General features: G+C 48.6%; 1 protein-coding gene and 1 long non-coding RNA gene across 2 annotated transcripts in view; one reads left to right on the forward strand and one right to left on the reverse strand.

Moving 5' to 3' along the window:
* The first annotated feature begins 577 nt into the window (after positions 1-577).
* LOC146772183 (uncharacterized) overlaps positions 578-14,304 on the forward strand; it is a 30,641-nt gene continuing 16,914 nt past the window's right edge. The window contains exon 1 of the long non-coding RNA XR_014972158.1: positions 578-709. This is a non-coding gene — a long non-coding RNA (uncharacterized LOC146772183). The remainder of the gene's footprint in view (positions 710-14,304) is intronic.
* Positions 704-14,304, reverse strand: part of HCN2 (hyperpolarization activated cyclic nucleotide gated potassium and sodium channel 2) — a 265,315-nt gene continuing 251,714 nt past the window's right edge. The window contains exon 8 of the mRNA XM_085638283.1: positions 704-4,777. Within this exon, the coding sequence (XP_085494409.1) occupies positions 3,816-4,777 (962 nt within the window). The 3' untranslated portion in view covers positions 704-3,815. The remainder of the gene's footprint in view (positions 4,778-14,304) is intronic.

A 14,304-nucleotide genomic window follows, 5' to 3' on the forward strand; every position in this document is an offset into this window, starting at 1 on the left:
CCCGTCCACATTTCCTGCTAAGTAGTAAAAGTACATGTGTGAAGACCCCCTCCTCCCCCCCCCCGTAGAAAAGGCAGGAGAGGTGGCGATTTACACCTGTAGGTGTTTGGAAGAGTTGTTTAGTATGTAGTACCACTGCCGTTCTACTCTGTGTGCTGGGCAGTTTTTTAATCTGACCCTTGATCTCGCTGCTTCTCAAAGGCCCGGTTTACATTCTCCCATCCCTGCTGTAGTGTATCAGGTCAGATGTGTTTAATTTGTTCCTTACATAGTCTGATATCGGCTGCTTCCTGATCCTTCGCCCACCTTCATTCCTCTGTGATGGGATTCTTGTTGTGTATTGTAAGTTCAGAGCTGTGGTCCTGTGTAAACTATACAGGGGTACAGTAACCACACTGCATGTTAAAATATATATATAGCATGAAGGAATTGGAATCTCATCCATCTCTTGGGTAGATACATTTAGATTTCTCTGCCTCCTCATGTGCACCACAGTTGCACTCGTAATGTATTTAAGGGATGTTTCTTGATTCTTCATTTCTGCCCCTACTTAGGGCAAAGGCTTCACTGAACATCCTTGGACTACCACACATGCTTTCCATTGCACTGAGTGGAGAGTGCTCTGATGCATCATGGCAGACATCACCTGGCTTCAAGACACATCTGAAGCGCCATAAGCATGCCACGCCACACACAACTCGTATTGAACGTAGGTATTTATATCCTACAAAGGTTATAATGTTCAAATCTTCTATTGCATGCACAAAGGTATCTTTGACCTCTCAAGTATTCTTAATGGTTTCCATTGCATAGATCGGGGCCTTCCTTGACACATCGCATGTGTTGTCCATTGCATAGTATTGCATTTCAAGAATCCCATCGTGGTCGCCATGCCTGTATCTATATTTGCATTTAATGGAGGCTTCCTTGGTTTACTGATGGGAGGTTTTCCATATCTACCAGGGATGGTAGCACATGGTGTCCATTGGATCTATTGTTTACATCCCTGGTATATCATGGCTGTCCTTCATTTCATTGTGAATTAAGTCCAGTGTAATTTCAATTTCTCCCAGGCCAACACTGAATCCCGAGAAGACTGCGGAAGACATTTTGGTATCAGGGCTACTAGCCTGGGAAGGTCAAGGGGTGGGGCTTTAGATCATGCATTTGAGCACTGCTTTATAAACAGTTCACTTGCCTTGGGAAGGTGTCTGGCCACTTTCAGTGTTGTGCATTCGTTGTTGATGTGGTTCATTCATTGTCCTTTACGTTTGCTGTTTTGCTCCTTTTTTAGTTCCCTGTTTGTCTGAACTTTAATGTGTTTGTGGATTACAATATAGCTGAGTTTGCTTTGTTTTGGCCCTTTCTTCCTCTTACCTGTTTTCCAGGCTTGCTTTCAACCTGGACATGTCTGTTTCTGATTCCAGCTTCCTCCATGTTGGCTTAGGTTTACTGCAGCCTGCACCTTTGGTATTACATGTCTGCTGTGTACCATTGTTTGCAGTTTTCCAACTCTTTAGTAAACACTTGCATTTGTGCAACTCTGTAAAAAAAAAAAAACACATGCCTACACAGATGCACACACACCCATCCACTCATCAACATTCCTCTAGGATTAGGTTCAGTTTTCAACCAGAAACCTACTCAATGCTCCGCAGAGAGACAGCAATCTGATGCTGAAGAGTGACAGCTGACAAGTGCGGGGAGCTCTTCAGACGAGCAGGGGTCACTGCCAGCACGCTGCACAGCCTGCAGCCCCGGCCTGACCACAGGCGTTCACCTCTCCTCTCCATTTTGGACTCTACTTCTTAAGTAGAGGGTCCGTGTGACGGCCTTCTGGAGGGTCTGCACTGACCTACATACATCCTATGTATAAATATATTCTATGTAATATACAGCATTAGCGTTGCTCCGTAACAATCATTTGACTATATGGCTTCTATGACGCGCGCCGGTCGTTTGGCATGTACCATAAGATGGCAGCAGAAGCAGGCATGAAACACAACTTTGGTCTTCGATGATTGGTTAATACGTTGAGAGCTGCCAGTTCAACTGGCAGTGGCTGCAGAGAGGCTCAGCGTGAGTCAGAGTGTCTGTGCCCCGGGAATCCATTGCCCCCCTCGCCTTTGCCCTCATCCCCCGTGAGCGACCCAGTTCCCAATAGAACCTTCAACTCCTGCTCGGCTAGCCCCAGCATCCTAGGCGTCGGATCTACCTCATAAGAAGCCGGTCGTCACCTTCTTCTGCAGGGAGCAGGAGTGTGTGGACAGCGAAGGGTCTGTGGACTCAGCGGTGGTTAGTAGACCTAGAGGTGGCCAGTGGTGTTTGAGGTGGTCTGTGGTTACTGAGCATGGCCTAGAGGGGAGGTCAATAGGCATAGAAGATGCCCTATGCGCTGTAAGAGTGATCCGTGGGTTCGGAGGACAATTAGCAGACTGTAGTGGGCAAGTGAGTTCTGAACAACTTGTAATCGAGTAATGGCAGATTCAGCCCCCTAGTCCAGTGATGTCAGTAGTGCCTTGTGGCTTTAATAACTTACATAGGGAGTTATGTCGAGCTCTGCAATACCGCCTCAGTGACCAATGTCCGTCATCTCCCACCCAGGCACTGTCAGACGACTCCTACCCAAGCCCGGTCAGATCTCTTCCATATTGCCTGGTGGAATTTCTTGCTTTTAATGGATTATAGGACACCAACCCTTTATATTATTGAGGTGTCAGAAGTAACCTTAAAGATATGTTACTCCAATAATCGCCTCTACCTGCTGCACTCACTGGAAGAGATCAGAAATTCAAAAAAACTGGTGTCTGTGGTGCTGAACTTCACGTGTCTGGATGGTTGTTCCCACTTGGCCTGGTGCACCTACTTGGGCTTCGGACCACCTCTCTCTTCTTCCCTTCTGGATTATACAGAGGGCCTCACCTTGATGCAGTGTGTGCGTGATGTTTCATGCTATGGACATTTGAGTGATAACACAGCCGCAGTGGCCACTGGATAAGATGGTCGGAGGCGCTTGGAAGCCTCCTTGGCGAGCTCCCCTCATGGCCACTATAGCCGCCAGGGAATGGCCTCCCATTGCCCTTCTGCCAAGGGCATCCAGGTCAAAGGGCTCAAGCACTGCATGATGTACATCTCCAGGAAGCACAGAAAAAGGTGACATTACAATTTTCACCGCTTCTTATTTTGTAGATACAAAGCACTTAGCAGGGTTGTAAATATACCCGTTGGGGCTTCACCCACTCAACACACAAAGGCCAATGTCTCTTTTCTTATGGTCTAGCACACATCCTGCCCCAAACACTCATAGATTTTAGAAATCTCCGACTCCCTTGCATAGCCACAAGGCCTCTGTTGGGCAGATACTACTTTCTGTTCAGGGTTGAGTGGGCATGGGGAAGAGGATGTAAGCCCCTCCATTGGAAGGGACGCCGCTAGCTCCTGGAACACAGTGCAACCTGTTCCAAATGTGTCTTCCAGGTGGCCCTCCGCCCTCTGTCTTCAGGGGCAGCACTCTAATCCTGTGACTGACGGTCCCAAGTAAGTGCAGAAGCAGTCTGCATGGGCCTCTCCTGAGCAGTCACAACAATGTCTTACCTTTCTCTGCTCACCGATAAAACCCTTCTACGTGGTGGGGATGGATGGCTTTGCCAAGACGACACCTTCTCGTACAGTAGGAGGGACGTGTTCTTTGAAAGGGGGACTAACTGCCCTCTTTCTGTCCTCCCCATGTTGCATGGCACTCTTGGCTTTACACTCCCTCCCCATTTCAGTGACACCACAGAGCCTCACCTGGGGGGCAGCTGAAGACTCCAGGGTCACAAATTGGAAGATAGCCTGGATTTCACAGGGTCCGTGTCAGGGATGCTAACAATGGAATCTTTCCGGTCTCCCCCAGAGTCCTGCGGCACCCCAACTGGGGTGGGCACTCCTGCATAGACTGAGCCAGTCGACATCTGATGGGAGAGTGCCACCCGGGCTGGGACTGGGCCCCTGAAGCCAGCTTGGGGGCCCGACACGGGTGCGGCAGAGGATGGGCCAGCAATGGAGCTCGTTGAGTCTCTGGTGGACTGTGGTGGACTGTGGGTGGGAGTCTGGGATACTCCATGTGGCAGGGAGGGCTGGGAGGCAGATAGGGGCCGGGACTCCTGGCTGAGGCTGCTGGTGTGCAAGGCTTGTGTGCTCTTGTGCACCGCAAGCCTCTGCGGAGAGCCTGAGAGCCTCTGCTGTGTCAGAGACAGCTGAGAGCCCGACTGGCCTCTGGGGGCATAGGCAAATGTCCGGTTGGCCAGAGGGCTTTGGGAAGGAGGGCTGGACACAGCTGAGGCAAAGGTGCTGTTGGAGGCTGGCATGGACTGCTGTTGGAGGGCTTGGGAGCGCAGCTGCTGCTGGTGCAGCTGCTGCAGATGCTGGAGAGACTGCTGCTGGAGGGGCTGCTGGAACAGGACCGGAGAGACTGAGAAGGGGCTGGGCACCCCCTGGGCATACTGCAACCGTCTCACCATCCGTGGAGACCCCAAGCCCATGGGCCCCACCAGGGGACTGGCCATCTGTGGGCAGAAGCTCATGGCGACCGCTTGCTGGAGCGTGGCGATGGCGGAGGGCGCCGGGGGCTGCGCTGGGGTGTAGATGCCAGCCTGCTGCTGGTGGAGCTCAGCGTGCTGGACCATCTCCCGGTCATAGCGGACAATCTCCTGGATGATCTCGTTCTCCTGGTTGTTGAAGACTCCAGAGCTGAGGTCATGCTGGACTTTGTGCATTAGAATGGAGTTCTTCTTACCTGCAAGAACAAGGAGAGGTCAGTCATGGTGGGAGAGTGGACAGAGGGCCACAGGGTGGGGGACAAGACAGTGGTGGCAGGGGGTGGGAGGCAGGACAGAGGGCGCAAGGGGTGCAAAAGAGGGCACAGGGTGGGAGACAGGACAGAGGGGGCAAGGGGTGGAAAATAGGGCACAGGGCGGGAGATGGGAGCAGGGGGTGGGAGGAGACAGCATGTGGCGCTCAAGAGGAGGAAGACAGTACACGGAGCAGAAGGTGGGAGAGAGGCCAGAAGGTGGAGGACAGAAGGAGAGCATAGCAGCCAAATCCCCAAACTGCCATTTAAAAACACAAAACAATCAGGCTTTTAAACTTGATGGGGTTGCAATTAGGGGAAAAACTTGTCCTACTGTATGAAGGACATTGGAGGGGGGGGGGGGGGGGGGGTGGCCAGTATCCAGGGATATCTAGGATCTCTGTCGCCTCCTTCCATGCCCGCATTCACCCGGTGGAGGCCGCCCCACAGCCATAGCTTTCACTTTCCACCCTCCCGGGCGTCAGAATCCTGTCAGTGGTTTGTAACCAGAATTGCTGTCACAAACCATTCTTATATTTATTTCTGAATCATTAGTTGCACCCATTCCACATTCCCTTTTCCAAATGATTTGTAATATGTTGCAAATTATATATGGTGAGTCGTTAACCGATTTACAATTCACCGTTTGCCTTTCATAAATTGCAGCTTTCGATTATGCGGCTACAAACCTGTGATTTTGCAAATCTCGGTCTTTGAAAGCACAAAAGCCATTAGTAAATTTGGCTTCAATTCTCTGTCATAAACAATGTCCTTTGTTTCACCAAAGCTTGTTTTAGTCTGTATTCACTGCATACTTCCAACTGCAGGTTCCTCAAGGCGTCAGACTGGATTCTGAAACTCAAAGCTGTACGCCTGTGTGCTGGTAAGGCGGCATTGTGAAGGTCTGCATTACTCCGTTCCACTCTGGAAGTAACGAGCGGGCAACATATAAGCACCCCCCAGGCAGGCGGACACCAGTTCCTTTCTTTCCATTCCTTCACATGCAGAGTCGGAACGCTGCTTCTTTCATCTAAAAAGAGTTTTTTCATGTTTTTAAAAAAATAGTCTTTTTATCAGTGTGCAAGGGAAATAGGCTGTCTCCCAAAGCGACAAGGCTTAAACCATGTAGAAACTGTCAAAAACGAATTCTTTGAGAGACCTATGAGGTGTACCTGTGATGTTTGGGTTTAGCACCACTCCAGGGTCAGGCTCCTAGATGAACCCGAAGGCCAGACAAGACCGCCAGGTGAAACTCGTTAAGTCACCCACAATGCAGTTCTCCTCGCTGAAACCAGTCGAAAGTAAGATCCTATTTCCACTCCTGAAGTCATTCCCGCTGCAGATCCTTGTCGCCTTCAAGGACTTCATGAAAGTCGAAGGAAAAGCACAAGGTCCAAGTGGGAAACAGCCACTTCCTACCACTCTCAAACTCGAACGCGCCTCTAAGTCTCGCTCCTGAACTGCTGAAGAGCTGATTCCGAATCTGGTCCCAATGCCATCCAGAGTTCCGGGTCAGTCAGTGATGGTGCAGAAGAAGACCCTTTGGGAAGCCATGCTGCTCTGTCTACCATGCTTCCAGCTCCCTCTGGCACACCTTCGGACCCCGGGGTCTACAGAGGCCTCCAGTTGGAGCTCTGCCGGCAGGTTCACCCTTAGCGCAACCTTTGCCTTTTGAACCCGTCTCAGCTTCTGCACTGGCTTCGGTGCTGACTTTGGTGCTGGTGTCGCTCCCTGTGCTGGTTCTCTGACATAAGGTCCGCTGTAGGAGAATCCACCACTGACCGTGGTTTCCAACTCAAAACATGCCTTGTCTCGACCTCGACAGAGGCCGCATTCCAATCCCACTGGTGACCAATAGGCAACCCTTCTTACCGTTACATGTTGCCTTTAGCAGCGGCAGAGCTCATACATTACAATGGCTCTATGGTTCTGACTCGGACAGGAACACAACTATAATGAAGCCCCACACTATGATGAGGACAATTGGGATGAAGAACTACAGACTACCAGTGGTCTGGACATCTCCTGAGACTCCGGACTTCTCTCCCCCTGGCCCTGCCACAGAGGGGAGTGCTGCTTTTGGTGTTGTCCAGCGAAGGGCTGCAGAGGTCCCCGGCCTGCAGCTCCCTCTTTCGGAAGTAAAAACCAACATCCTCACTGAGGTTCTCCAGACTGGCCAGACGCCTACTGAACCTCTCCTGCCATTTAACAAAGCCCTTACAAATACTCTTCGGCATGTGGACAAAGCATGTTCTGTGCCCCAGTCAATAGGCAGGTAAGGTCTCGCCATAGGACAGCGCCAATCGACACTGCCTTCCTAACGCAACACCCGAGAGTTTGGTGTTAAAGGCGTCCACCAGCAGAGTATTCCTAACTCCCTCCCTATAACCCCAATGCTAACAACATTGTTAGACCTGACAGCCTCAGGGTGGTCTTCCCCCAACATGTTGCCTGGCTTTCTCCTTTCTTCTGTACCCGTTTTGCTGGCTTGAGGACTTTGCCCGCTTTACTACTGCTCATCAGTGCTTGTGCTCTCTGCCCTAAACATGGTAACATTGGCTCATATCCACCTGGCATATTTAATTTGCCTATAAGTTTCTCGAGGACAAAAAGGGCAAAGTATAGCACAAGAACTGCGTCTAGCAGGATATTACTCCGTATTAAAATCGGCTATGCTTTTGGTGAAAAAATAGCCCCTCAATGGGTTACGGGCTCGTTACACTCAAGGTAAGGCTGCTACTACTACTGTGTTGGCAAGCAGGGTACCTGTTCTGGATCTGTCAAGATGCTACTTGGTCATCACTGCACGCGTTCACAAAGCACTACAGTTTTGACGGTCCGGTCTATAAGGCTGGGCATTTTGCTTGTTCGGTCCTGCGGGAGTTTGTGTCTGCCTCATTCCACAGACCTACCACCTTGAGGCGCTGCTTTGGCATCGATTTTAAGGAGAGGAATCCGAGTTTAGAAATATCAAGCAGAAGAGCAAGTTACTTACCTTTAGTAACACTCTTCCTGGTAGATACCACACTCTCACCTTCCCATTCTGTGCAATGGACTCTTTGCCATGCTGTTCAACATAGTATACATCTTTGTGACTTTGTGCCACCATCTTGTACCTGGTGGGAGGGTGCATGTGAATCTACAGCACTACACGCTACAAATAGATGCCTACAGGGGAAGTAACCTAGACTGTAGAGCAGTACTCGTCTCGCTGTGGCTTTAGGCATGAGATGGTGCATTTGCTTGAAATGTTTTAAGAACGGTTTGTCCCGCTAGAGCTTTCTGTCTGGCTTGTGGATCCACACAATAGTGTTTAGTACATGTGTGTGGGTTTCACAGGTTGCAGCTTTTGAAATGTCCATAAGTGGGATGTTTCCTAAAAATGCCGAATGACGCGCCTTTCTTTCTTTTTGAATGTCTCTTGCCATTGTTGTTAATGCTCATGTTGCTTTGATCGAGCACATTTGTATGCATTTTACTCTCCATCTTGCGATTCCCGCTTTTGATATTGGATTACCTTTTCTGGGGTTTGAAAATGTGACGAATCGTGGAGTTTTCCTGAATGTTTTAGTTCTTTCTATATAGTACATTAGTACTTTTTTTTTTTTACTTCTAATGTATGTAATGCTCTTTCAGCGTCTGTTTCCACTTTTGGAGAGAAAAAATGGTAAGTCTAATGTTTGATTCAGGTGGAAAGTTGTTATGACTTTTGGCAGAAATTTGGGGGTTGTGTGCAGTCAAATTTGGTCTTGGAGCTCTTAGTCGTAGGGTTTGTTGGGCCGGATACTCGTCAGAGAGTGATCCCTAAATGTTATCGTTGTTTCTGCATACATATAGCTGATTCTCTTATGAGGCATCTGGGCTCTGCACACATTCACACTGTAAATATGAGTGAAAGCGTGCGTGCCCTTCCTATCCGTGTTGGGAAGTGGCGCTGATTCAGTGTTCTCAAAACATGGGCCGATCTGTCACTGCAGACCGGTGGGTGTGCACTGGCATCTATTGTGAGTAAACTCATGAGCTGCTTGACATTGTAGGCCGTTGTGAGTGTGAACCCGGATCTACGGTGCCTGTGATTGCGTGTGCCGCCTGCCAACGCTGGCTTGTGCGTGCGCACAGACACACATTAGTTAAACCCATGTCCATTCTGACGTGCAGACTCGGGCGGGCGCATGTGCATCTCTGGTGCTGGGAACTAAGTGTCCCTCCTGCCATCTCAGGTCGGTGTGCGCAAATGCGCACATGCGCCCAGGTAGTGAGGAATTCCTATGTGTGTTTTAACTACCTATGAGGCTTGCTCTTCCCATAGGTTAACATGGAGAAGTTGTTGACATTCCTTCGGACTGCCATAGTGGATGGCAGTGAAGAAGCCTCTTGATGTTTCCTATCAATGGATTCCCCATGCCATACCCTTCCCAATGGTAAAGGGGGTTTTGGCATAACTCGCTTAGAAATGCCACTTACAGAATATGGACCTTTCTATGCTCCAAGAGTCTTGCATTCCCCAATCAACAGCCATAAACTATGGGCATCCCACAGGAACGGCAGAGCTCTGCCATTTGAGGGCCGGATGGGGTAGAGGGAACATAGAGGCTATGACACTTAACCTCCAAGTGAGGGATCACGGCCCCGCTAAAGATCGAGATCTGCGTTACACGGCTGTATGGGATACCATTTAGGGCAGACATCTGTGGTTCAAAGGGAAAACTCCTGAACCACCCCAAACTTGAAAGACACAAGACAGTATAACTACAGGTGCCATCCTTCAGCAAAGGCTGAGATTTGCTTCTGGGGACATGGGACCGGAGAACCCAGACTTTGTTGTGCACATGGAGGATAACTGTCCGAATAGAGGCTGGTTTGGGCCGAGGACCTGCTGAAGGTGGCGCCCTCTCCAATGGCCCAACCGCGGGCCTCCTGTTCTCTCGGAGATATCAGTTACATTAAAGATCTTCTGCAAGGGACCTGCACCATCTACCTGTGACATCTGGAGAGCGATGCCCTCTGAAGAGCCCACCTCGGCTACTAAATCTCAGCTGGTAGCTGCGTGCAAGCGTGGAACTAAGCATTGTATCTGGAGACCAGATTGTCTAGTGCGAAGCCCCAGAAATCGTGCCCGCATCTAAGACGGGTTGTTCCCATACTGTGAAGACCACAACACTCATAAGCGTCTAGTGGGTGGTGAGTGGATTCACTGGTTGCAGGACCCCGCATGGCCCGTTTTGTTGATCGTGCTGCCTCTCTCCCATGTGATACACCGACTGCATGCTCATTGTGTGCAGTGTCCGATTCACGGGGTGCGACCCTCAGAGCCTCATTCTACCTCCTGTGGCTCTGCTGAACTTGTGCCTTTGTGTGTGACCGGACTGATGCAGCTGTGTCATCGTGCACTGGACGTGGTGCCCCTTTCCAGGGAGGCACGGAATTGCATCTCTATGCTGTGTCTGACTGGAATTGCCTGGTGCAATCCATCTCAACGTGCATCGGTCATTGTGCCTCCCTTCTGGGGAGGCGCAGAATTTTCAACTCGTGTTTGAAATCTGAAGTACTTGGTGGGACTCATGTGCCTGGATTGCCTGGTCACGCCCTGGATCACTACGTACTGATTGGGGCGCCTCATCCTAGTGAGAGGCTCTCCTGTGTTACTCCCCATCCATCGGTTGTTCCTCTGTAGACCCTCAACTGCCCTCTCCACACCTGGCCCCTCATGAAGACGTCTGGGCACCAGGTAGCAGCGAGAGAGATTGACTGAGTTGAAGAAATGCTTCCGAGACAGCTAACCTCTCCCTTGTTTACGTCTACCTCCTAATTAAAAATGTTACATATTCCCACCTGCTTCCCAAGGATCCAGACTGTGTGACTTCGGCCGCATGCGGCCCAGTGGCTGGGGCTGCTTATCTTCCATCTGGGGGTTTAAGACCATTGGGGTGTACTAGAGGGTGGATTGAGGCTTGGGCCACGGAGTCTGCAGAGGGCGACCCATTGACCTGCTGGGTACCAGTGGCAATGCATTAGGGTGCTGAGTACATATGTGTGTGTAAGATCGTGCCGTATGAACTGGCTGATACCTGTTGCAACGCGTAGTGGAGTGAGTGTGTGTGATTCACGACACTGGCCGGCGGTGCTGCATTTTGTTTATTGTTGCCAAAAGTCCAGTACCTTCTGACATAGGGTTTTCCCGCATGGCTTCAGCTCGCAGTGCTGCTATAAAGTATTCTATTTTTGTGTATGTGTATAATTTTGATCGCGTGCACCGCATAATTTTTTTTGGGGGGGGGGGGCTTATATAGTGTGAACTAGACCCAAAGGTATCAGAGCGTTACATGAGCACAAGTTGCGTTATAGACAGACACGTTCATTTTTTGTTAGGCACGGGGAGATTAAGTGATTTGCCCAGAATCACTGGATGTTGGGCATCCCTGTCGAGACTCGAACCCAGCTCCGAGATTGACCGCTCTAGCCGTTAGGTCCCCCCCAATTGACAGAAGATGCTCTTTCTCAATTGGAGGGGATGTAGGGGAGGTTAGATTCGGAATCGTCCAGAGTGTGCATAATACAGATATCACAACAATAAGAGTGGGCCTACTAGTAATATTTGCGAATTCGTTTTATGCCCCAAAAGTACCTGATGTTCATGTTACAATGATTGAATATGTGTGTCAAATAAAAACGTTTTTTGTATACATCCTGTGTGAAGTCTCTTTTGTGACGCTCAGTGTATTTATTGCGTGCGACAGCCGTGCCTTTGCTTTCCACATTTCCTCTGTAGTGAGCCCGACTGCTCAGTGCCACGCTACGCAAGCGTGAGTGCAGGTTATACAGCGAGTGCAATCACCTGCCCTTGACTGGGGCGGTAGTTCTGCCTGGCCGGGGCATCCCTTTAGCTAACCACACACTGCCGTCCAACAGTGTTTCTCTATAGTGAGTGCATGTATTTCACTTGCACTGTGTAGTGATGGAATTGTGACCAGAAAAGCTACTTTCCATGTTAAAAATTGTATTTTGCATTTATGCATGCGTTCATATAGTGTAGACATTATCTTGTTAGTACAGTGTTCAAGTTTCATGATGGTACGGGGGTGTACGTCGTGGAATTACCGTTTTAAGCCCCTCTATAAAAGCTTTTATGACTGGAATACGAAACAGTGATTGATGTTTCCTGTTTTGCAGGTAAGTCGTGATGGCTACTAAATGTAGTCTTATAGATGTATATGCTAAATGTGCTTTTTGTAGCTGTCACAAACACATCACTTCTCCCCAGGGAAATCGTCCCTTAGTCGCACTGCCTTGTTCCCACTCGGGAAGTATCCAAGTTCCCCAATATAAGCAAGCAGAATTTTAGACAATACTTGGTTGGTGCTTAAATCAAGTTCCTATGTGTTTCCATACCAATGAAATTAAGGCATTTCAAATGTATCCATTGATATGTAGATCAATCCACGAATGAATACTGAGAATTTTAACAATCCCAATGCATTTCGGCTGGTCGTCCTTCAGGGGATATAAAGCTCTGCGAAGTAATGCGGTAAAATGAAATGAAAACGAGGTCTCAAGAGTCTAGATGTTAATCCCATCACCTGGTGATGGCGATCATTGTATGGGGATGTACGTGAGCTCACTATCCTTCTAAAGATGTAAAGGTCATGAGTTTAAATGGCGTTCATGAACCGGTGCATCCTTACAAAAAGGTATGTAAAGTACCTCATGCTGCTTAATACTACCAGATGTGATCATTGAGTCATGTGAAAGTGTACTCCCTGTCCTCACAAGAATCTAGGGCGCATGTGTCTAAACAGCTTAATAAAATAGCACATGCTTTCATGGAGTGTGTGAAATGCCTCATGCTGTTCAGTGCAAAACATGATGGTTATAAAAGTGCACCACTTCACCCGTGAAAAAAGCTGGTCCTAAAAACGTGTGATGGACTACGCTGTATCAAGAATTGTTGATGACGGTGTAAAAAATAATAACTATGAGGTGTGTATAAGCTGGTGAATGATCTTACCGTAAGAGAAAGTCTGTGTGTCTAGACATGAACCTGCAGTGGCGCGTTCCAAGCTCCCGCCATGTTTCCAATGCAATAGGAATGTGGGAGTGAACAAAACTTTTTAAGCGTGCTGACGTTTAGACAGAAGAAAGGACTACCAGTGACTGTTGCCTGTGCCATCTTGGAGTGGTGAAAGAGTGTTGTGTGGGTATGATCAACATATTGCTAGTAATGCATACATTGTCATCTTATACATTCAACATGGTAGTAATTACATATGTGGAACGCTGCCTCCTCATTATCTCTGCTAAGGAAAGATCCTAATCAGTTAAACCTGCAGTATGCCGGGATAAGAGAAGGATCAGCTCCAAGATCTTAATGCAGCTAAACACATGTTCAAATGCAACAGTTAGCCTAACATGTGCCCTAGAGGTCTTGGTGATGTGTGGTACATGCCTATGTGAGTTGTGTTAGTGAGAGGTGTTTTTCAATTTTTGTTATAGTATAATGACACATACACAAAAGGTAGTGCCTATGAGTGGGATGATGTGTTGTGATGCACACATTCAGTGGGCACAGTGGAATATCATTTGGATAAGTATAAATAAAGTAATGTATAATCATGGTAGTGAGATGGTTTACCGAAAACTATATTCAATGCGATCATTCAAACCATTTGGAATCAATGTTTCCAATCTCTTTATCCAATGTGTTACTCTTTGGAGGAGGTAATTGCGATTGTCTCTTGCTTCTTGTAATGGTACAGTTTCCAGTACCATGAACCATAATTGGCAGGTGTTATGGATGTTTGTTATGAAATGTGACGCTACTGTAAATTTAAGGGCATATTAACAAGAGGCAGCGATAATTATCGCTGACCGCGCTTAGCGTGTTTTATTTATCGCCGCCTATCGCTGAAACTTAGCGCCAACCTAGCGCTGTATTAACAACGCTCAAAGAACTGTTGATGGACAGAATGCAGAACAATGTCATACATTCACCCCAATACAGAGATCTGGGCCTAAATCCATCGTTTTTTTGCTCCCCATGCCGTTCTAGTTTGAAACCAGCCATAAGCAAATCAGTCTTGACCCTGTGCCTCATGGGAACAGTCCAGCCCGAACTACCAGGCCAGGTCCTCCCTGGACTGGAAACAAGCATCCTAGGACCGGTTTCGGGGTTTCACCCCTCTTCAGCCAGGATAGCTTGATTCCAGTGGCATGGAGAGCTGGACTGTTCCCATGAGGCACAGGGTCAGACTGATTTGCATATGGCCATGTCTGAACTGGGGTGGTGGAGTGAGTTAAAGAATGATGATGGATTAAACCCAGATCAATTGACTGGGGGTGAGTGTTCGATTTGCTCAAACGCTCCGACTATCATCCCCTTTGGTATCGCTTTGTACTAACAACGCTCAGCGCATTGGCGATTAGAATTCCAGCGATGGCGGGAATAAGGGTGAACATCGCTGATAAAAACGGCGAAA

Source organism: Triturus cristatus, chromosome 12 (genome assembly GCF_964204655.1).
Source record: "Triturus cristatus chromosome 12, aTriCri1.1, whole genome shotgun sequence".
In the NCBI taxonomy this organism is placed as follows: domain Eukaryota; kingdom Metazoa; phylum Chordata; class Amphibia; order Caudata; family Salamandridae; genus Triturus; species Triturus cristatus.